This window comes from Crocodylus porosus, unplaced genomic scaffold, assembly GCF_001723895.1.
Source record: "Crocodylus porosus isolate Cpor-Errol unplaced genomic scaffold, CroPor_comp1, whole genome shotgun sequence".
Taxonomy (NCBI): Eukaryota; Metazoa; Chordata; order Crocodylia; family Crocodylidae; genus Crocodylus; species Crocodylus porosus.
In genome coordinates this window covers 20,709,830-20,732,964 of record NW_017728951.1, presented here as the reverse complement: position 1 = coordinate 20,732,964, position 23,135 = coordinate 20,709,830, and the positions used below count along the sequence as shown (strand labels likewise).

Genomic DNA, 23,135 nt, shown 5'->3' with positions numbered 1-23,135 from the left:
TCGAATGACCCGTGGGAAGTCGCAGGGTGAGTTGCTGAATCAGAACAACCTGGAGTATAGTGCAAGTCTGGGAGAAAAGCGAGCCGTTATCCAGCATAATGGCCAGAGTTGACTGAGGAACCCGTGAGGCTGGGGGCTACTTTCCAGCCAACTTGCTGTGATGCATCTTGTTGAAACTCTGCTTCTTGCAGTCAAGCAACACAGAATCCCACCAGAACTGAGGGCAATGCAATGTGTAACTGAGGGAGATCTCTTCAAATGCAGCTGATTGAGCTGAAGATGATTCTGTGGCACCTTGTAAGAGGCTGGTTCAAGAGCAGAAATACAAACCATATTGTGAGGCAATAGTAGGTTACTTAATGAATGTTCTGCAAACACTTGGAGTGATGCAGATCACAGGTACGCTGGCAAAGTCCTCTAGCCATGGACTGTTCAAAGCAGTGAGCAGTGATTGTCAGTGTGGTATACAGTGATAGGAGGCTTCGCTTTTGGGCATCGAGCACAAGTCAAACTAGTTCCTGCAAATGTTTTGTCTTTAGCCCCCAGTGACCCCTCTGACTGATCAAAGAAAAGATCCCCTGGGGATCTCTGTTTTGGTCACAAAGCTGTTAGCTCTCACACAGTGCTTTGAAGGCAGGATTAAAAATTGCAGAGGGTTGCCTGGCACTCAGGTACTTCCCCTCTACTTCATTAAGTGGGGGTTGGACCTGATGATCTGTTTAGGTCCCTTCCAACCCTAAGCACTATGAAGCAGGAAAGAAGCAGTTGCTGTATGTCAGCTCTTGCACAGAGGCAAAGTGCATATGTAATGCGGCCATTATCATGTTTGTCTTGAGGATTGCAATAACTACCAGGAAAGGAGGGGTTAATTGGTCTAAAAAGAATCAAGGAATGGATGGAACAGCCAAATAATTTTAATAAAAAATAATAGTGCAGTGTGAAGATGACTTTCACATTTTGCTGCACTATGTTTTTTTTTCCTTAGGGATTAGTGGTAAGTGGTTAGAGCCAGATGTAGGCCACCATAATTCCTGTATTGGATCTCTGATGCTCATATTAGCACTGTATGTGACCTGAATAAATCGGTAACTTCTCTGTCTCAGTTTATCCATCTGTGAAATAGGGAGAAGACAGTCTTGTGTCCCACGAGTCTCAAGAGGCTCAATTCATTGCTGCTTGTACAGGCGGAGAGTGGGATCAGTCTATCTGCAGTTCATGTCCCATGCCTTGATGCAGATGAGGAAGCAAAAGATGCTATGGTAAACATGACCAAGACCTGCCATTTGTCCCCAAAGAAGTTAAGATAATTCTTGTTGGAAATGTCAGTGCTGGAGTGGGCAGGGACTCTGTACTATGGAAAGAAACACTTGGAAAGGAAGAGGTGGGGAAAGTATATACAAATAAAAATCTTCTCCTGCTCAAAACACTGGCACCTGATTAACGGCATCCTAGTGTGCATCAGGGGCTGTTGCAATATCTGTATCACCAAAGCCATGACAAGCGCAGACAACTGCCAGATGGATCATTGTTGGATATATTTTGTCATGTCCATACATATCTCCACAAAATTACATAAACAAAAGAAGCAACAGCGGAAGAAGTTCAGTATTGAGGGCTTAAAAGACCTGCTAAATGAGATCATCTCCAGCAGTACCTCGGTGAGAAACTGTCTGACCTCCCTGATGATCTTGCAAGGTCCCTTCCAGCCCCTCGCATCTGTGAAACTATGACACCACTGATCACTGGGATAGCCTCACAAAAGGTATCCATGAGGCATGTGAAGAATATTTAGGCTTCTCCACAAGGAAACATCAGGATAGGCTGGATGAGAATGATAAGGAACATCAAGCTCTCATTGATGGAAAGAGGAGAGCCTTCAAAAGTTGACAGAATGGCATCATCTCCCCAAAGAAGCAAGATGGTTATCATTGCATTAAAGCTGAGATCCAGAGGAAAATTTGAGAGTGAAAGAACAAGTGGGAGGACAAAGCAAAAGAGATTCAAAAGTTTGCTGACAGCCACGATGTGTAGTTTCTTTAGCACAACCAAACCTATCTGTGGGCCAAGCACACAAAGAGTGAAGTCCACTGCTCTTTAAAGGGATGGAACAACATTTTAAAGACAGCAAGGTGGAAGAAGCACTTTCAAGAGCTCCTGACCCAAGATTATGATGTCAAAGACAATGCTATCAAAGCCATTCAACAGCCCGCTTATTAAGGATTACCTTGCAGATCTACCAGTTTATCAAGAAGCTTTGAAAGCCAGTAAGCAGGTGAAGAGCAACAAAGCCAATAGGTCCTGATGGAATACAAGCCAGTATTGATAAGCAAGGTAGAAAAAAGCTTTCTTACTATCTACAAGTTACTATGAACATCTAGAAAGATGAACAGACTCCTTGGGACTTGAGAGATGCCAGAATTATTACCATATTCAAGAAAGGAGATAGATCAGATTGCAGCAATTATTGAGATATTGCTGTCCTGTCCATAGCAGGGAAGATCTTTGCCTACCTTCTCCTCAAGAAACTCACTTTCCTAGCTGAGGGGATTCTACCCGAGTCCTGATGTAGCTTCAGACTGCTCAGAGGTACAACCAATACGATCTCTTTTGCTAAACATTTGCAAGAGAACTGCTGCAAGATCTTTACCTGGCCTTCATTGACTTAAGCCTTTGATTCAATCAACATAAAGGTCCTGGGGATGATCCTGATGAGAGTTTGTTACCAAAATGTGTTACCATTATCACATTTCTTCATGATGACATGACAGCAACTGTCCTAAGCAATGGTTTGGAAATGGCTCCCTTCATTATTAGGATTGGTGTCAGGCAAGAACGTATGATTGCACCGACCCTCTTTTTCCATCTAGATCATAGCTATTCTGCATCTCATTGCTGATGGATTTCTATCTGGAGTCAGTATCTGGTACCACCTGGAGAGGAGTCTCTTTAACATGAACCAGTCACATTCCAAGTCCACGATAACCAACACCGCCATTTCTGACCTTCAATATGTGAATGATTTTGTTGTGCTTCCCTACACAATTGAAGAGCTCTAGGTCACTCTTGATTGCTTCTGTGAAGTGCATGAAATGCTTAGGCTCACTCTCAGCTTCACGAAAAGCAAGATACTTTACTAACCAACCAGCTACTCCACACATTACAATTAGAGGGCAATCTTTGGTGAACGTTGAGCATTTGCCCTACCACAGTCGCCACCTTTTCCAAAAAGTAAACATAGATGATGGTATTCAACACCAGATAAAAACTGCCTGAGCTGCCTTTGGACAGCTCTGAAATCGTAGCTTCAATGATCGCGACATCCAAACGCAAAGCAAACTTCTTGTCTCCCAGGCTGTTTTCATCCCTACCCTGTATAGGTGTGACGCTTGGATGACGTATCAGAAACACCCAAAAGCTATGGAACATATCCATCAGTGAAGTCTTCAGAAAATCCTCCATACTAATTGGAAGGAAAGAAGAACGAGTGCCAGAATTATGGCTGAAGCAAACACCACCAGCATTGGAGCCATGTTCATACAACACCAGCTCCATTGGACAGGATGTTTCATAAGGATGCCTGACAGCTGGCTCCCAAAATAGGTCCTATGCTCCCAGCTCACCAATGTTCACCTCTCTAGAGTGGGCAAAAAAAGAGATTCAAGGACACGTTGAAAGCCATTCTGAAGAAATGCAATATTAACGTCAAGACCTGGGAGACTCCAGCACTGAATCATCCCCAGTGGTGCTGTGATGTGTGTCAAGGAGCAAACTCACCTCTCTATGGAGGCAGCTAGACAAGAGAGACCAGTGGAGAAACCCGTGACCCAACATCATCAGGATCTGCTCCTTCCGTCTGCAGCCAAACATGAAGATCTTGGATTGGCCTCCTCAGTCATCTATGGACACGCCAGAGACTTCCCTGTTTGCAGGAAGACTGTCACCCTTGTATCAATGGACTTCTGCCATCATCAACACAGATAGGGAGAAGACAGTCTCAGGCCCTAGGGTCTCAAGAGGCTTAATTCGTTGCTGCTTGCAATGGGCAGAGGTCCTCTCCCAGAAGGTTTTGTGTTAGCACAAAGCATTATTGCCATTGCTGTAACCCAGACCAAATGTATTCTCCTTGATTAAAACAGTAAGGCAGCATTTTGGATGTAAATATTAATTGATTTCTGCACTGCACGTTTCTCCTTGGACTTTAAATTGTCGCTAAGGAGGAGGAAAAGGCTATCAGGGAGATTAACAAATCCATTATTGAGGCTAGAAGCGGAGGGCTGTCGAAGTGCCATTTAATAAAACATAAAAAGCCCCTTTCAAAAGGGCGAAGCAGCACAAGACAATGAAAGTGAATCACAGCTGCCAGAGGAGATGCCAAGCAGCAAGTACTTCTAATCAGAAAGCCGGGCTTGCAGATCCTCCCGAGCCAGTAAATTCAATGATCTCACTGTCCCTCAGAAGAGTTTCCTCTCTTCTTCTCTGCAGCCTTGCACATGTACGCTCGACAACGGGTTTAACGTGACCGTGGATTTTTACTCCGTATCTGAGAATGGCAGTGAGCAGCCCTGACCTTCGCCATGGGGCCTTTTCCTGCCATCCATTTTATGCCCGCGCGTGTCTCTGGCACACACATCTGACCCTCCCCATACCACTACTTGAAATGACAGCCAAAATACTTTCCAAATACCGCGGTTTGCCTGCATGCCTCCCAACTTGCTCTTCGTTCGGGGTGGCCTGCGTCTTAGTCTCAAGTAGGCCTGCGCCCCGTACAGACCGGCTGTGATATCTCTTGTTATTGTTGACTATTTGCAGAAGCTGCGTTGGCTCACTGACACTTTTAATCGTTCTAGATTTACACATCACACGACAGGTTTATACGTCACACGTATCATGTGTAACAAGAGTTACACGTTTAATTTAACTTTAGAGTTACATTTTTAATTGTTTGTTTCCTTTATTTTTCTGCCTTCCCTCCTCTTGTTTTTGTGTCTCAGACTTCAGGAGGAAGAGACAGATGTTTTCACCCACGCGTATCACCAGCCTGTTGGGATCTTGCCATGGGCTCCTCCACTTCAGTGGCAACTATTCCCAGTTGGGGCCCTCTGAGAAGTCAGTCTTAAGGCATGCTGGTAAAGGCCTTACTCTGTAATCAGGTTCAAAGTGTACAAGAATTCCTCCATTTGGGTGGAGCCCGAATGGGTTTTGCAGGGATACAGGCATCCAAGCCAGTTGAGCAGCTTTAAGAAGCACACCTGGAGGTGCTCTGGGGCCATGATGTGCTTTTGAAAAGAGCTCACAGGGAGTAGCTGAAGTCCTGATCAGAAGAGAGTTAGGTTGCTGAATCAGTGCAGGGTGATGGAGGGGAAATTCTCCTAGGGTCAAGGCAGTTTGACACCGGTATATCTCACACCGGTTCTGTGTCCTAACATAAATGACTCTGGGATCTGGAGCAGATCAATGTGTAGGTATATTGTGGCGGCTGTTGATGGCTGTTAAAATGCCTTGTCTGTAGCTGGAAGGGGAGTAGGTAAATAGCCTGTCTGCTTTAAAGAAGTGGCTACTTCAGGGTAAGTTGTAGCCACACAACACCTCCTTCAATGTAACTTAAAACTGATAACATTTTCCCTCTGTCTTTTCAGCAGTAATTCTTCACTGAGGTGGGCATGTTTTGGGTTCAGTGTTACAAAAAAGGCTTGTCATTTTAGCTCCTAGCATTGTATTCCTATTTGGTCCTATAGCATGAAAAAAAGCAGTTCCTGCAGGAGCCTCGGTAGTTTATAGCTGAGTGAGACCTATTCGATCATTGAGGTCATTACCCTGCAAGAGAGGATGTAGCTGATATTAAATTGATCTTACTTTTGAACTAAGCCAAAAAGCCATTTCAGCGTCATTTAACAGTGGCATGGGATAGCACTCTGCTCTCCGTCCCCTTTTTAGATTTTGGAGGACATGCAGGTTTTGCTGAGTACTAGTGAGCAATAATGACGCTCCAAAAGGAGCATCCTCCTTTGTTTGGGAATGCTGATGTGTTGCCAACTCTTGTAATATTTGCTGTTTTTTCTGAAAGTACTAGCTCTTGGAGTCAGGTGATTTTGGATTACGGATCTCCTGCTTGTAAGGGGAAGCTTGTAAACATGAGCTCCAGAGGCTGAAAAACAGAAGGCCAATTAAAAAAAAGTATTATTTTTAAACATCTCATTATTTTTAATAATCTCATCATTTTGGAGGTCTAACTTGTGATTATTTTTAATGCATGTGGCTGGCAGTACTGAAAGAGAGATGATTATATGGGTTTGGAAGTCCTTACACTGAAAGCAGCGTTCATCTGTAAATGTTATTGCACTGCACCACCGATGATGAGGCAGCCACACATCATAAATCCTGATCCTTTCTTACACTCACCTCCTGCTTTACTTGTGGCAAGTTGAGGGGGGGAGGTCTTATGGTTTTTGGGCACCGTGCCTGGAAGTTGGAGGTGGGGGTTGCTCACGCAGTTTTAAAGAATAGGTCAGGCAGACACTTGCATAGGATGGTTTCGATAGAGATGATCTTGTCTTGAGCAGGGTTGAGCTACATGATTTGCTGAGGTCCCTTGCAGCCCTGCTTTTCTATGATTTTATGATTAGCATGTGAGTTGTTCCAGTGACTGCTTGCATTTGAAACTTTCCACATCCTTTTCTCAAACAGCAAGCAGTTTTCAATGTGAAAATAGAAACCAGAATGCTTCCTCCCCTGAATTTGTCCTCATTTTCTCACAGATTTCTACAAGCATTGTGTGTCCAGCTCTATCTGCCATACTGCTGGCTGTTCTGTGCAATAAAGCAGCACTTTCTATTTCTGTTATTGAAAATGAAAAGGAAGTATACCTCTGTGTCTAATTAAGAGATGCTTTGGTCTGCTTTTTTTTAAACTCTTCTTTCTGAAGTGATTTGAGATTTGCAGGTAGAAAAAGTGCCATATATTGCACAGTATTCTTATTTTAGGCCCCTGTTCACCCCCATTGTTTTAAAGCCTGCAGATTTAACGGAGACCCTCATAAATGGTGAATCAGCAAAACACGAGGAAGAAAAAGGTAAAGAAACTAAAACCTACATTATTTCAGGCACTCTCTTGTTCGTTGTTGCCGAGTCTTGCAGTTTTATTATGAGTCTCATGATGGCTGGTGTTTCATTTAAAGCCCTTGCTGCTACAGACAAGTCATTAAATGAGACTCTCAGCTTTCCTTTAAAAAGTGCTTTTTTAGCCCCCACATTGCGGAAAGATGCTTGAAAATGTGACCCAAAATGGCTCAGAAAGTATGAAAGTAACTCTGATTTAAAAAAAAAAAAAGCCTACAAATTTTTAAGACAATCTTTCAGACTTAAGACATTTGAATACTCAGGTTTGGCTATTCGGAACAGATCGTCTCTGTGCCTCATCCCATGCCTGGGTCAGATATTTTAAAAGCCAGTTTTATGCATGCAGAAGGTTCAAAGCTCTGCATCAGCAACCTATAAAGATGTCAGCAGGATGCTAAGTCCCTCACACTGCCCAGGACAGTTTGTCCTAAAAAAAAAGATAGGACTAAACTAATTCAAGACCTGGACTAGGAGCAATGGCCTCAAGCTGCAGCAGGGGAAATTTAGAGATTAGATGGTTATCGTTGCATTCAAGATAAATCTGTACATGTAGAGATTAGGAGGAGCTTTCTGACGATGAAGGAGATCAGGTATTGGAGCAGGCTGCCTAAAAAAGCCGAGGAGTCGCTGTCCTTCAGATCTTCCAAGTTCCTGGCTGGGATGAATTAGGACGGATCCTGCCTTGATTGTGGGGCCTGGACTAGATGACCCTGTGAGGTCCTTTCCAGCCCTACTTTCCTATGATCCTAAAGGATCTCACAGTGGTGGGGAATGGCCAGCGGGGTGTAGGGGACACCGGCCATCTCAACTGGTTGTTCACTACTCCTGCTGCTTAGCATTTGTGTTGCGCTTCATCCATAAAGAAACCCCCCAAACTCCTTTAAACACGTAAAATCATAGAGAAGTAAGGCCAGAAAAACCCTCCAGCGGTCATCCAGTCCAACCCGGTGCCTGAAGCAGGAAGGATCATCCCCCTCCAAATCTTCCTATACACTCAGCGCTAAATAAGATTAAACCCTCTCCAAACCTTCCTATACAGGAAACCCTACATAAGTGTAAACCTGCTCCAAGCCTTCCTGTACAGGAAACACTACATGAGATTAAACCCTCTCCAAACCTTCCTGTACACTACATAACTATCAGCCCCAATACAGCATAGACTGTCGCAGGTGAAACCGGGGAACCACAGCCGCCACCGTCCTGCTTGTGTGCCGGGTCGTCTATGTGTAGACGTTAGGGCCCGAAGGGATCTGGTGAGAAGATCGGGTCCAGCCCCTGCCCAAGGGGCGGGAGGTCGGGGCGGGGGGGTCACAGGATCCCGGCAAGATCAGCATCCAGATGTTTCTTGAAGGGGTCCAGAGTCGGCGCTTGCACCACAGCCGGGGGGTCTGTTCTGGGCCTTGGGGACGCGGACAGTAAAGCAGTTTGTCCTTGTGTCCAGGCTAAAACGCTCTTCCAGCACTTTGTGACGGTGGGGCCTTGTCTTCCCGTGGGGTGCCCTGGCGCGCAGGTGTCCCCCCGACCCCGATGTACTTAGAGGCGGCCACCAAGTCTCAAGAGGTCCTGAATAAAGGGCCGGGCCCCGCTATGAAGCAAGGCAAGCCCGACCCCGAATCCGGTGGGGCGGCCATCCCAGAGGCCAGTCCGGTTGTCCCCGCCCTCTACTGCTACAAAACCGGACGCCCGCACGTCCTCTGTTTTTCTCTAGGAGGAGGGGTTTTTTTTCCTCCCCCAGCCTTCCTTCTCCAAACGAAAAACGGCGGGCACGGGTTTCGTATCAAACCAGCGGAGGGGGCAAGGCCACGGGCGCAACCTGAAATCCCCCCCAATTCCCACACCCTCTGAGGGAGACGTGAAAACCCCCAAATGCAGAGACCTTCCCTAGGCCCAGGCATCCCGGACACGATGATTGGGTTTGAATCCCCTCGCTGTTGGCGCGTGAGGCAGGGTTTTGCGCCTGTTTTACAGACGGGAAAACTGAGGCCCGCCGAAATAACCACAAATACCAAAGCAACAGTGGCATGAGAAACAGCCCGGGGGGGGGGGGGCTCGTGTGTCACGTGCCCCTGGGGCGCCTTCCCGGCGTGCCTCGCGCGGCGGCGGGCGAGGACTCCATTTCCCAGGCGCCCCCGCGGCGCAGGCCCCGCCCCCTCCCCGTGGCGGCGGCGGCGGAGGTAAACAAACGGCGGTCGGGCGGGCGAGCGCGGGGCCGGGCCATGGAGCGGGTGCAGCTCATCAACGTGCAGCGCCTGCTGCAGGCGGCCGAGTACCTGGAGCGCAGGGAGCGAGGTGAGGGGGTGCCCCGAGCCCCCCGGGGGCTGCCCCGCGGCGGGGGTCGCCCCCAGCCCCCACACGGGGCTTGCAGCCTGCAGCGGGGCTCGCCGGGCCCGGGAGGCGGGGGAGGAGCCGGGCTGCCGCCTGTCCGCCGCGCGTACTCACCTGTCCGCCTTGTGTTTGTGTGCAGAGTGTGAGCACGGCTACGCCTCCGCCTTCCCCGCGCTCCCCAGCCCCGAGGCCAAGCCGGCGCGCAGGCTGAGCCGGGCCAGGAAGCACAGCAGCGGGGGCAGCACCGCCGGCACGGCCAGCAGGTACCGGGCGTGGGGCGCGCGAGTGGGGAGGCTCGCGGGCTGCTGAGGGGCGAAACCGGGGTGGCGGGTCGCGCCGCGGAGCGTCCGCAGCAGAGTCTCCGCGGTAGAAATGCAGGTGATGGAGGCAAGTTGAGCGCTGGGGTCCGGTTGCGCCTGCCGCGCTTGTCGCCGTGTTGCCAGCCCAGGAGTCGCAGCTTGTGGAGGCTTTTGGGATCGTGATGTTGCCGATCGTCCGTCCCACAAGTTGCTGCATTTCGGTGCAGATGCATCTTGTTAAAGGCCTTTGGGATCGTGATGTTGAATAGCACCCATCCCACAAGTAGCTGCATTTCAGCGTGGTTCGTAATGTATGTTAAATAGCATCCATCCCAGAAGCTCCTTCGTTTTGGCGAGGGTGCATGCATGCAGCTTGTCAAGGCCTTTGGGATCGTAATGTTAAATAGCACCTATCCCTCAAGTAGCTGCGTTTCAGCGAGGTTCATGTTGTTCAATAGCATCCATCCCAGAAATCTGCTGCATTTCAGTGAGGGTGCCTGTATGCAGCTTGTAAAGTCCTTTGGGATCGAAATGTTAAACATCAGCCAGAGGAAGGAACAGGTGTCTGCAAAACGGATCTTGTAAAATCAAAGGGAGGATCTTCACTGGCTTTCGTATGCGCTTCGTGAGCTTTCAGGTTTGGGAATCGCGGTCTCTTTCACTCATTCTTGGCTTTTAGAAAGGTGGGATTTCAGCCCCTCGCCCCTCACCCCCTGTCTTAAGAAGCTCTCTGGTTTGTGACGGCTTGGTGGTCTCAGATCACCAGTTTGGGAGTTCACCGTTTTATAAGAACACCGTGTTGCCTGCCTAGCCAACCCTTTCAATCCAGGAGATAGCCAGTGGAGGCCCCACCATTTTGCCTCTGACTATTGCTCATACTCGGCTTTTCTGCTGCATTCTTGTCTGGCTCTGGTCCCTGAGGAATTGGCCCATTCTTACTGGTTCCTTATGGCACGAAGAAGCTATGGAAGCATAAATACCTCTTATTCAAAGGGGGTGCTTCCAGTTTAGGCAGCTGTTCTTTGCACAGAAATCTTCCTATTTATTTAGTCAGCTTGCATTATCTCACGTTCAAATGATACTGCTTCCCCAAAGCTGTCAGGATGGGGCGGTAAGTAGGGGTGTTTTTGCACGTTCATTTTTCATTCGCTCCAGTTCCCTGAAGCTTCGTGATAAACATGGCTCTCGGTAGTGTTGAGACATCTTGCGATGGGGAAGGTTTTCCTATCCGGGCCAAACGGCATCCTTAGTGGTTTGCTGTGGGCTGAGAGGGGGTGGGGGTGCTCCCCTGCATCCTGCAGCTCTGCAATGCTTTCCCTGATGATTTTTTTTTTTTCAGGGCAGTTCTGCTCACTTCCAATTACCCCTTGATCCCAGACCCGAATCTCACGTAGCTTCTGCCTCTGCTGGGAAGTGATTCTGCAGACCTGGAATCTGTTTTGCCCTGTGTAGGATGCCCTGAAGGCTCCCTACTCCTCTTCCCCTGTTCTTCCTCTCAAAGGCTTTGGTAATGGTGGCTTGGCCATTGGCAAAAGAGGGCTGGAAGCAGAGCCCTCGGCGGATCCACGGTTCCAATTCCTGCATTTGCTGAAAAATGGCGCAAGTCAGTCCTACTCCCCGACAGCTGAGTGCTCGGACTGCCCTGCCAGTATGGAGCCCTGAGATGCTTCCTTCGTGCTGTGCTGCTATTAGACCAGCAAGTTAGTTGGCAGGATGTGCACAGTATCTCAAGATCTCCAAGGCCACAAAGAAATAGAGAGGATATTTTGTGGGATTATTTAATGCCTTCTTTGTGTGCCTGGTATGAAGGACAAAGGCTTATGTTTAGTTTTGGTGTTGGCATCAGCTTTGGTGCCATTTAAGAGAGCAGCAAACATTGTCAAGAAATGGCTTGTGTGGTGTATTCCTAGTGATCGCTACTGGGTGAAACTGGGCAAAACTGGGTCTGGCTGGCTGCGTGTCGCAGACCTTATGCTGCAAAGAGAGAACAAATGTCACTCAGCTCAGATCATAGGAGCCTGGGCCTGTGGTAAGAAATCACTGGCGTTTCCTGCATCCGTAGTGTGCAGGGTAGTGACAGCTGTGAAGTCCCAGGTCACTCGTGATTGCTGCAGTCTGTTTTGTGTGACTTTTGTAGCATTAGGCCTTTTTAAAATGGGGCCCATTTTAGTCTCTTTTTGAGAGAAATCAAAGTCTTCTTCACCTAGGAACTGTGTGTCTAGACGGAGCATCTGAATGAGCTTCAATGTTCAAAATGTGGTTTTGCTTAGGGAGTGAAAACCAAAGTTTGTGCTTGTGTTTCTTAAGACATTCAGTTTTACCTTGAGATGGTAGCCTCTTCACCAGTAACAAAAACGTTAGCAGCCTGTGTCTGAGTGCAGGGATGAACTTGGCAATATTCAGCATGATGGACTGATGTTTCTCTCAAGCAGATCTAACAAAACACAATTGCCTTCTTTGTTTTCCTTAGTTGGTGTGTTTTAAATGAACCGAGTGTCCTCATTTTAAATCCATCTTGGGCTAGGTGGCTAAGACTTTTACAAAGCCTAGAGGCTCTTTTTTTCATTAAAGAGAGAAAATGGAAATAGATTTTTATGTATTTCAATCTGAGCATTTTCCTAAATCTGCAACTTGGACATTGCAGCTGTTTTTTCCCAATTTGCTTCCTTGCACGGTCACCCAGGCACTTCAGAGCAGTAGAGAGCCTGTCCTTGTGCATGTGTAAAAAGGGGGGAAAAAAAAAAAAGACTTCTCCACTACCCTCTGAACAGTGCTGTCTTGTGTGTGTGTGTGTGTGTGTGTGTAGAGAGAGATCTCTCTCCATATGCATGTGTATGTACATGTACTTACATAACTATGCAAGCTTTACCAAAGCATGTGGGATTATTCTTTTCTGCTCATACCCCAAATAGGAGTGCAGTCATCTGAAAAAAGCAACATCTGGTTTTTTTTGTTTGTTTGTTTGTTGGTGTTTTCCTTTACTCACTTGATGTGGCTTTAAGTAGGATATTTTGGTTCAGGATGTCTTCTCTGCTTTGGCCTGATCTTGCAGTTGGCACAGCACACCAGCTTGCTGCATCCGTGGGGCAGTCCCTTGGAAGCCAGAGTCACTGGTGGGTTTGGAGCCTGTGTCTGTTTTGCATGAGAGTTTTCAAGGCCTTCTGTGGCTGGCGTTGCGGGTCCAGGTCGCGGTCCTGCAGCCACGGCACTCAATTCAGTCCATGGTCAGTTCTGTGGAAGCCAACAAGACTGCATGTGTGCTCAGTGCTCGAGGAGCTGTGTAAGTGCAGGATGAGGGCCAGCACAGGCCAGCATGGCTGGTAACAAGGGAGGCAGCAGAGTACAAAATGCCTTAATGTTTAAGTAGATCAAAGGAATAAGTTAAATCCCTAACATCATTTGATGTTTTTTTTAAATAGATTTAACAAGTCTAGGATGATTTCCAATCCTCTGAGATGAAAATGAGTTGCCCTGTGTTGTTTATTTGCTGTGTGCGAGGGAGCAGCCATTTGAGGGACAGTGCTTGACTTGTGAGAGGAGAATAAAACATACGGAGTGGGGTTACGCTTTGATCAATGGATTTGCGGCCCTTTGTCTGACCGAGAGATGTTTCTGTGAACCTTCTTGCTATCGGTAGAAATGAATAGTCCCCCTTATTTGACAGTTGTTGAACTGAGGAGTGTCCTGATTTTGTTTATGAATTCTGAATAATGGTATAGGAAGACTTTAATCCATTTAAAATGCTACATGAGCAGGAAATGCAGTAATCAGCATGGATGCTAACTGATAAGTTTTGCCCCCAAAATACAATCAGTTTTAACGAAGTTAAGATTTGTAATAGAATCAGAAATTCAATTATAATATTAGCTCATCATTTGCATTTGTAAAACTCCCAGGCATTCTGCAAAGCCCATGTGATCTCAGAAACATTTGGGGGCTGATCCTGGGAAGTGCCATGCATCATCTGATGGGTGCTGGGAGCTCTTGGCTCCCATGTAGTACCGTGGGTGATCAACACCCTGAAGGCCGAGTACATGGAGCATCTTCCCACCACTCTCAAAAGTTGGGATTGATTGAATTATGGCTCCTTCTCTTTGTTCTGTTCTCTTCGCCCTGTCTCTGCTGCTGAGCACAGAGGCAGGTTTTTCAAGCCCTTGCAATGGGGTTAGGTATTTCAAAGATCCATCTGCATCGGAGCTCTTAAAAATCTGACTGTCTGTGTCTCTTCTTCTGTGGCTCTCATCCCTACCAAACCTTTTCTTCTCTCCATTTAACAGTCCTTTCCCACTTGCGTTTTGTACCCCAGTTGGCAGTGTTGTTGCTCACACTTCTAACGTCCGTTCTCAGGTTGTTTCCTGCTGCTTTTCTGCAGCTGTGGTGCCCAACTCTCATGCCCTTTAAAGCTCCTTTGGGAAGGGAGAAGAGATGCTGGTTCTCCCAGGACACGAGGGTTCAGTGTTCAAATGAGTTTGTACATGGTGTCCTGACTACCTGCCCAGGGAACTGCCACTGCCTCGGGGAATAGCTTTACATGTCACAGGTTCCCAAACGGTGGCATCGAAGATAAGAAGATGTGACTTGCGTAGCCACAAGCAAACCTTGAGCTGTCTGGGGCTGAAGGAAGCCAGACTTGACCCCATATGGGGTGACTTCACCATCTAGCCAGGATGAGTAGAGGGCCAATTTTAGCCTCGGGTAGGCCAAGCAATTCATATCTAGATGCTACTTAATAGGTTATTTTCACCTCTCAGCCTCCCCAGGATGCTGCAAGGGAAAATACGTTAAAGACCAAGAGAAGCTCCAACACTACGAACCAACTATCTCAACAGATGAGGCTATGAGGTTATGGAGGGAGGTAACAGTTGTTTCAGTGTAGAATGATACCTGTATAAGTTGTTGTAGTGTAACTGTTCCTATAAGTGTAGCGCAACCCTTGTCAGGTTAACACTTCTGTTCAGGGTTAATGTCACGCTGGTGTAGTGGCCTTGTCACTGAAGGAGCCCATGGAGGTGACAGCTGATGGCTGCTCACGGGGCGAGTCCTTCCCCCACCTGCTGCTGAAGCATTGGAAAATGATGTCTGTCTTTATCGCTGCGAATTGAACAAGTAAGCAGGGGTGCCATGAGAATCTGATCCCGGGTCTCAAGTCCCACATCGACACCTTGACCACTACACTTTGTGCTCAGGTCATAAATCCAGCTATTTTTTTTCCCCATTATTACACAATGCTTACTCCTTCCCCTTTTTCCCCCCCACTCCTGCTTCTCTTCCTCTTTAAAACAATCTTCCTTATTTTTACCCTTGCTCTTTGTTCTTCCCCAGTCTCCTGCCTTCCTGCACTTCAGTGGGCTTCAGGCAGAGGGGGGCTAAGTGACTTGGCCAAGGTCATGCAGGGAGCCAGTGGTGGAGCAAAATGACTTATCTGCTGGGAATGCTTCCCCACTTCCTTTTAGTTGGTCTAATAAATATATCAGATTTACCCAAGGAACATTGTCTCCCACTTCTCTGTACCTAACACCCACCCCTGTTTTGTTCAGGTCCCTTCTATCAGTGCAAGAAGTGCCTTCATACCGAAGTCTCCATCCTGCTTCCAAACCTACATTGATTACTTGTTTTGAGATCTCATTTTGATGCATGTGCTCATGCTCACTGTCATTGTTCTCCAGAAACAGTGAGAAGAGCCAGCTTCTGCTCGGGAGTAAGGGGCCTTGACTCAAACCCTACCCCCCTTTGTCTTTTCCCTCTCTAGGGCGCAACTTGCCCAACACTGGGAGGGTGTTTAAATAATTCGGCCTTGCAAGACCAAATAGTCCTTGCTACAAAGTAATATTTTGCAGCTGTTATCAGCTGTACTGTAGCACCTTGGGACTCCAGTATGTTGCACAGACGTGTGCGAGATACTGTCGGGCTGTTTTGCTTGTGACCCAGTTTGATGCTCTTTAGTTTTGATGATGTAACGAGCAGATCCAAGACGGCTGGAGGCTGGGCGTGGTGACTCAAATGGCTTCTTTCTGTTCCATGATCCACTGTCAAAGGAGGAATCCACTGCTGTTTCTTTGGTTTTGAGACCTTCACAGTGTCTCCTTGATGTCCAGATGGACTATGTCCTGCTTAGCTGGGGGTAGGGGGCATCTGTGCTATCACATTCACACGCAGCCTTTGGGAGGACTGAGGAAGAAGATCATGGTTTATCAGATGGAGGCAGGCCAAACAGTTAGGGGAGATGGTTTTCCTTATTTCAGGTGGTGTGAGGGCATTATGAACAAGAAAGAACATGGCCAAATGCAAATGGGCACGTTGCTTTAAGAAATGTCAGTGAAGTTTTAAATATTCTGATGTGGAAAGCAACCGCTGATTTCCCCCTCCCTCCGTTCCCTGTGTCCCTAAACACCTTGCCTCAAATTCTGCCTTCATCAAGAAGAGGCGAGCATGTAAGCGCTCAGTGCCAGAGCTGAATTCATGCTCAGCTGGATTACTTGCTTGTTAGTACAGGAGCATGGGTGTCCTCTGGAAGCAGTTTCTGGTTTGATTGCACCAGCATTGGTACCATATTACTCTGTTACAGGTATGACCTAAGGCAGTAGAGAGCCCTGGACAGCAGGGAAACTGCTATGTACACAGTGGGCCAACTTCTCCCTTGCTGTAATTCCATCGGCTTCAACAGTTGGGGATGGGTTTGGTCAGTAGAAGACCAATTTCCAAATCTGTTCCTCAAGACCTCATCCACGCGTGCGAGAATAGACAAGGAAACCGTGTGCCATGCTGGAGCATCTGGAACCAGCAACATGAGTTGTGGCTTTCCTCATCTGTACTTGTGATTTTGCATCCGTGACTGGCAGTGGAAAAAATTCCCAGTGTATGGGTTTTCAAGCCATCTCTTGCAAACAGTTTGGAGAGCACCATGCTGGGATACCGCAATTGCCACGGTAAGAGGAGAAACCAAGAACGTTAGGAAGGTCCCAGCTAAAGTCAGTCAACAGTGTAAGTCGTGGTACAGAATTAAAAAAAAAAAAAAAAAGGCCTGGCTTTAGCAGGTCTTCAGTGTGTGGCTCCTGTTACCCCTTGTCACCTTGCTTATTTTACAACCCTTCATGTGGGAGAAGCCCACAGAGCTAGAAATAATGCTCTCCAGGTAGTGCTTTATTTATTGTTAACATGGCCCATACAGCCCTGTACTATGGATGAGCTGTGCAGTAACGCAGCAGGGATGGAGTTTACTCTGAGCCTAGTTTTCATTTATAGCAGGATACTTTAGCGGTTGTATATGTAATTTAAGGCCCCTTTACACTGCTAGAGTTATGGGGGAGGGCTTGATGTAAATGAGAATCAGGGTGATATGCTGCATGGATGTAACTTATTTATTATCATTACTGCGGTATCTTCTGCGTGTAAATTATTCTTCTCCATGGCTTGAGGTCCATCAGCACACCACAACCTCCTGCGCACTGATTAATTATAGGAAATCCTTTTGGAGCTGTTGTCAAAGTGACGTGAGCAGGTCTCCTTTTTTTGCAGTTGTACCATTGCTAGGTAGGCTTGGGTGTACTCCCCCTCCGTTTTGTCTGGCTCTTTCCAGGGTAAGAGGTGTGTGGTGCAACCACCAGTGCCTGATCTACTCTTACCCTGGTGAGGCTGTCTCTGCACTGGAGCAATAAAAGGAAACCTCAGCAAGCATCCCTGGCTTTTTGAAGTACGTATAGAGGAAGCCCAACTACTTGGGAGATTTAGAACGACCAGGCTGGCTATTTGGTCAGCCTTTGCTGTTAGTGCCGCGTCATCTGTGTTGCCTTGATTCCTCTAATAAGCAACATGGTGTACAGTACAGCGGGTTCCCTGGTTTAATTAGTATGCCGCCTTCGTCAAACTTTTTGTCTCACCTTCCTTTTACCTTTGCTGTGTCTGCTCCTCTCTGGAATGCTTCGTCCACCGCTCACAAGCTTGTGTTTGCTCACAGTCCTGCTGCCTTTACCCCTCTACCTCTGCAGAGACATTGCCACCTGTAGCACTGGCTAACCTGGCACCCTGCCTCTTCTCCTTGTAGGAGGCTGCGAAGGAGAAGCGGTTGTGCTTGTTCTAATCCTGGGTCTTGGTTGAGCTTTAAGATGTATTCCTCACTGTGGCCTGAGCATCCCAGCCCCCTTTGCATGTCACCCTGCCAAGTTAATTGCCTTCCTTTTTGGAGTTACTACGACTGCATTGTCTCCCAGGTCTTTTAGGCAGTCTGAATTCAAAGCCTGGCTTCTGTTTGTCTCCCCTGGAGAGAACTGACTCCCGGTTCCCTCCCTGTTGGATCCCACAAAGATCTGATCTGTTTTTTGTTGACTCTTTTGGGTTCTCATGTTCGAAGCCTGCACGTCTCCAGGGCTGTGCACTTGGCTGGCCTTTGCCTGGCGCTCGTATTTATGTGATGCTGTCCCCTTGATCATTTTGAAGGGAACAGTCCTGCATTTTCCACCCCTCTGGATATTTTCCCATCTCTCATTTCAGTGCTGTCTACTCCACTTCCCTTCTCTGATCCTAATTTGATTTCATAGACTTTCATTTCAGTGGTTTAAGGCAGTTGTTTATACCTTGCTTCGTTCCTAAGGAACCAGCATGTGCACTGAGCAGCTCTTTCCTCTGTGCTGAACAAGAGCTCTAGGCCAAATCCTTCCCTCTGTTATGCTACTGTAGCTGAGGGAGGAGGTGGCGTCTCGGTCCAGGGGAGGATTGAGAATACGGTATTGAACTTTGTTTCACAGACTCGCAAGGTCTGAGATAGACCCCCATCTGCTGGAACAGACAGTCATTGTTTAATATCTTCATTAATGGCATGAGTGATGGGATCAAGTGCATACTTAGCAAATTTAATGGATGACACCACGTTGGGTGGGGTTGCAGACACTCTGGAGAGCAGGGCTAAGATCCAGAATGACACAGATCAACTGGAAAAACAGTTTACAAGCAACCAGATGAGATTCCTCCAGGACAAGTGCAAAGCCCTGCACTTGGGACAGAATAACTGCATGCACAAGTACCAACTGGGGAATGACTGCCTAGGCTGCAGTACTGCAGAGAAGGACCTGGGGGATACAGTGGACCATAAGGTAAAGATGACCCAACCGTGTGCTCAAGTTTGATTTTAAAAAAAACCAGCAGCATACTGAGTTATTTTCACAGGAGTGGCACCTGCAAATATTCAGCACTGGTGAGGCCTCACCTGGAGCACTGTGTCCAGTTTTGGCCCCATACTTCAAGAAGGAAGTGGACAGACTGGAAAGAAGCCAGCACGAAACATCAAAAATAATTAGGGGTCTGGGAAGCAAGGCTTATGAGGAAAGGCTGAAAGAACTAGGGTTACTTATTCTGGAAAAGAAGAGGCTGAGGGAGGATTTGGTAAGTCTTTAAATGGTCATATAGAGAGGATGGAGACAGACTTTTCTCCACAGCCTTAAGTGATAAGACTACGAACAGCAGCTGCAGCGGGGGAAATTTAGGTTGGAGATGAGGACAAACTGTTTGGCTCTGAAGGTGATCAGACATTGGTACAGGCTACCGAGAGAAGTAGTGGACTATCGATCCTTGGAAATTTTCAAGAGCAGGTTGAACAGATGTTTGGATGGGATGGTTTGGTCAAGAGATGATCTTGCCTTGAGCAGGGAACTGGACTAGATGACCTCATGAGGTCCCTTCCAGTCCTGCTTTCCTATGATCCAACCGGGCACAGGCGTGGCAGTCGGGGGACTTGGGGTCTGTTCCAGGTTTGGGCCTGTCTTGTGACTGGAGGCAACTCTGAGACTCAGTTCCCTCGAGTGTAAAGTGAAGATAAATGATCGTTTCCTTCCTTTTGTTAAGGCTTTTCAATCTAGAGTTAGCAAATGCTACATACCAGCCGCACTGATGGAGTAAGAAAGGCAGCTGGCAAGCTAGAGCAGTAGAGAAAGCCCAGCCACAACTGCTGGTTTTCAAGCCCAGTGGCCCTTGGAAACCAATCGCTTCATCTTCTTGATGTGACTGCAGGGAACTCGCAGCCCTTTGGGGGAGGCTCCGTGGGGCAGGAGCAGTCCGCTCTGGTCTCAGCGAGCTGCATTTCCTCAGAGTTGTGCCTTTCACTGGATGTTGCTGAGGCCATGACCATCTTCCAGAAAAAACAATGCAGCGTGCGAGAGCTGCAGAGAACTAGGGCTGGAAGGGACCTGCAGAAGCTGTCTACTTCAACCCCCTGCCTGATGGGGGATCGTGCCTATGCAAACCATCCTCTGCAATCCAGAATCTAAACTCTACAGTCAACCTTGACACCACGTAGACCTACCACCCTACCCTGCCACAGGGAAAGCAGGTGAACCATGGCAGCCAGCATCCTGCTTTGATGAAAGGTTGTCAGTATTGCAGAAGAAATCCTGGGCCATGCCCCGTGCTACAGAGGAAGGCAGAAACCCCCACAGTCTGACCACGGGGTAAAATTCATTCCTGACCACAGATAGGGCAATCAGTCTGATCCTCACTGGAGGGGCAAGACTAGCCAGGAACCTCTGGCTGTGGTCCCAGCAGGAGCATGGGCACGCTGCAGTCAAAGTCCCCCAGGCCAACACCCAATTCCTCGCACGAAGGCTTAAAAACACCTTGCCACGGGTAGCCGGAAGGAGAGGGGGTACAACCAGCAAAGCCCAGAAGCATGGGAAAATACATAGTAAAAAATAGGCATAGCTGTGCCTAGATCGCCCCTGACAAGCGAGGAAGTGAGGTGCGGGATGCGGGGCACAGGACTGGGCCTTGAGACCTGGATTCCACTCCTGACTGTCGCCCGCTGTGTTGGTGTCAGGCAGGCTAGAGAGCTCTGCAGGTTGTACCATCCCTGCGAGAGGAATCCCAAAGCACAAATGCTCCATTTTCATAAGCACTTAAGCTCCTAAGTCTTATTGAAAGCCTATGGAAGGTAGGCTTCTAGCCCAGTGCCATGCTTTATCTACTGATTATATCCTCCTTCCTGAACAGCCTTGATGGGCTGTGCTTTGCAAGCGCAGTGCTCAATCTGAAGCCCTGATCCCAAGGCCCTCACTGGGAGGGGGACAGGCATTCATTTGACTTCCAGTGTGTTCAGATGCAAGGGGAAAAACAGAAAAACGATGATTTTGTTTGCATGAATAATGATTTATAATGGAATTATTTGATTTTCAGTGTGGCAGGTCCCTTATTTCTGCAAAATCTCCAGTTTTGCTTGTCTGTTTGCATTCACTTGGTTTGTCCAGGAGCCTTTGACTCAGTCCTGAATCATAAGATCCTAAGACATTTAGCATCTACCTCTTTGGGTTTTGGGGACCTACCGTGCGGGTGGTGTGAAGCCGTTCTGTCCATCCACATCGAGTAGAATCCCTCCCAGCCGGCATTCAGAAGGGGTCTCTGAGGACTCGCTCTCCTTGGACTTTGATGTCCCCGTCCCCTGTCAGGGATTTTCGTGCAGGTATGAAGAAGCTGCTTCCTACGTTATAGGCCACAGGCTGAGCATCCCAGCCCTGCAGGACTCCCTGAGGGTCAGGGAATTGGTAGTGGGGAGCAGTGGTAGTTAATGCTGCCACCCTTCCATGCTGCCAAATTCCCATGCCTCGTGTAGTGGGACCCTCGCCCCACACACTGTCAGATCAGGGCTGGGCCATGCTCCCTCCTCCTTTGCAGCCAGGTTGGGGCCAGGCCATGTCTCTTCCTGCAGCTGGTTCAGGGCTGGTCCATACCCCCTTCTCCCTCCCTTCCCCCCCACCCCAAGGTCCTGGCCGTACCCCCTCCCTCCCAGCCAGGCAGGTTGGGGCTGCGCCATGCCCCCTTCCTCCTGGGAGCTGGGCTACACCCCCTCCTTATGTGGGCTAAGCCATGCCCCTTTACCTCCCCCCACTCCACCGGGCTTGACTGGGGCCGGCTGCACCCCATCCCACTCTGCGTAGCCAGACGGGGCCCTGCTTTGCCTGCCCTGGGTACTGGATTTGGTCCACTGGTTGGATCCAGTCCACGGAGGGATCAGGCACTTCCCATCCAGCCCTCTGGATCACAAGTTTTGAGCACCGCTGTTGTAGATCTGCAAAGCTCCTCAACCTGTGGAGCAGGCAGGCTGGTAAGGTTCAGCAGATTCACTTTAAAAATATGAAACCCACCGCAGTTCCACCCCCGAGGCAGGGAGAAGTTGAGACAAGCTTCTGGGAGCGAGATGATGGGAAAGAGAGATGTGATGAGGAGGAAACTGGGACTGGCCAGGCAGCGTGTGGAGACAGGATTGGGCTCGGGGAGGAGAGTGATGACAATGATGGGGCCAGAGATGGGCTGAGCAAAGGGGCTAATATTTGTATGGGAAAGGAGAGATGGGGACTGGGACATGGAGACGAAGGCTGCCTGCAAAAGGGATGGGGACCGGTTAAGTGAAAATGGGAGGCAGCTGCGGTGTTAGGAATGGAGAAGAGGACGGGATCGGGGCTGGTTGGAAGGGATGACCCAGAGGAGCCTGCCCACCAGAGCATGCTCACCTCCAGGGCCTGGCATGGGACCCAGGACTCCTGATCGGACCACGTCTGTGCAACCGTAGCTTGGCCTCCTTGGAGGCATGGCTGTGACACGAAGGAGATGGTTGTCCACAGGACCCCTGCCTCTTGCGCTGCAGAAATTGGCAGGTGTCAAGTGACCGAGGCAGGGTTTTGCAGGGAGAAGAGTGGAGGGTGTCATGCTAAGGCAGTTGACTCCTATGCTGGAGAATGGGATTGTTTGAAGGCTGGGCTGATCACCTAAACTTTTCACACGTGCTCACTCGTGGTGTGTCCCTCAGTCTCTGGGTGCCAGCTTGTGGGTCTGCTTTCCTGAAGCTGGGCACATGCAGCCACTGGGAGCTGTACTCTGAACATACAAAGCGCTGCAGGATGCAAAGTACTCTGGAAAAGGTCTCCACAGCTTCCAACAGGATACCTGCTATTTTTTGGGAAATCTAGATCTCTCTCTGCTTTCTTCTACATTAGAGGTTCCCAGACTTTTTCTTATTGCATACTCCCTTCCAGATTTACCAGCTGCCCGCATACCCCTACCAGCATTCGGTTTATATTTTTAGCCTTTAAGTGCCAATTAGAATGAAAATTAAATCCGCCATTGCATAATTTCTCCTCCGTGCCCCCCAGAGATGTCTGGTGTACAGGGGTATGCATACCACAGTGTGGGAACCCCTGCTTTACATAAAATGGGGAGCTGTGACAATACATGTTTGGATATGGGAAGCATTTGGTTTCTGCACTCAGTGAGCATTGTAGAAAAGTCTGAGAGAGAACGAATGCTGCGTTCAGAGCAGGGTTTGGCATGAGGCCACACAGGCCAGCGGGGAGAAAACCAGATATTGAATAGCTGCTCATTTGGTGGGCACCATTCCCTGTGGCCATGCAGGGCAGTTCTA

The 23,135-nt window shown here is 48.4% G+C and overlaps 1 protein-coding gene across 1 annotated transcript in view; it reads left to right on the top strand.

Moving 5' to 3' along the window:
* Nucleotides 1–9,290: 9,290 nt before the first annotated feature.
* Nucleotides 9,291–23,135, top strand: part of MXI1 (MAX interactor 1, dimerization protein) — a 52,231-nt gene continuing 38,386 nt past the window's right edge. The window contains exons 1-2 of the mRNA XM_019556071.1: nt 9,291–9,404; nt 9,580–9,703. Of these exons, the coding sequence (XP_019411616.1) occupies nt 9,332–9,404; nt 9,580–9,703 (197 nt within the window). The 5' untranslated portion in view covers nt 9,291–9,331. The remainder of the gene's footprint in view (nt 9,405–9,579; nt 9,704–23,135) is intronic.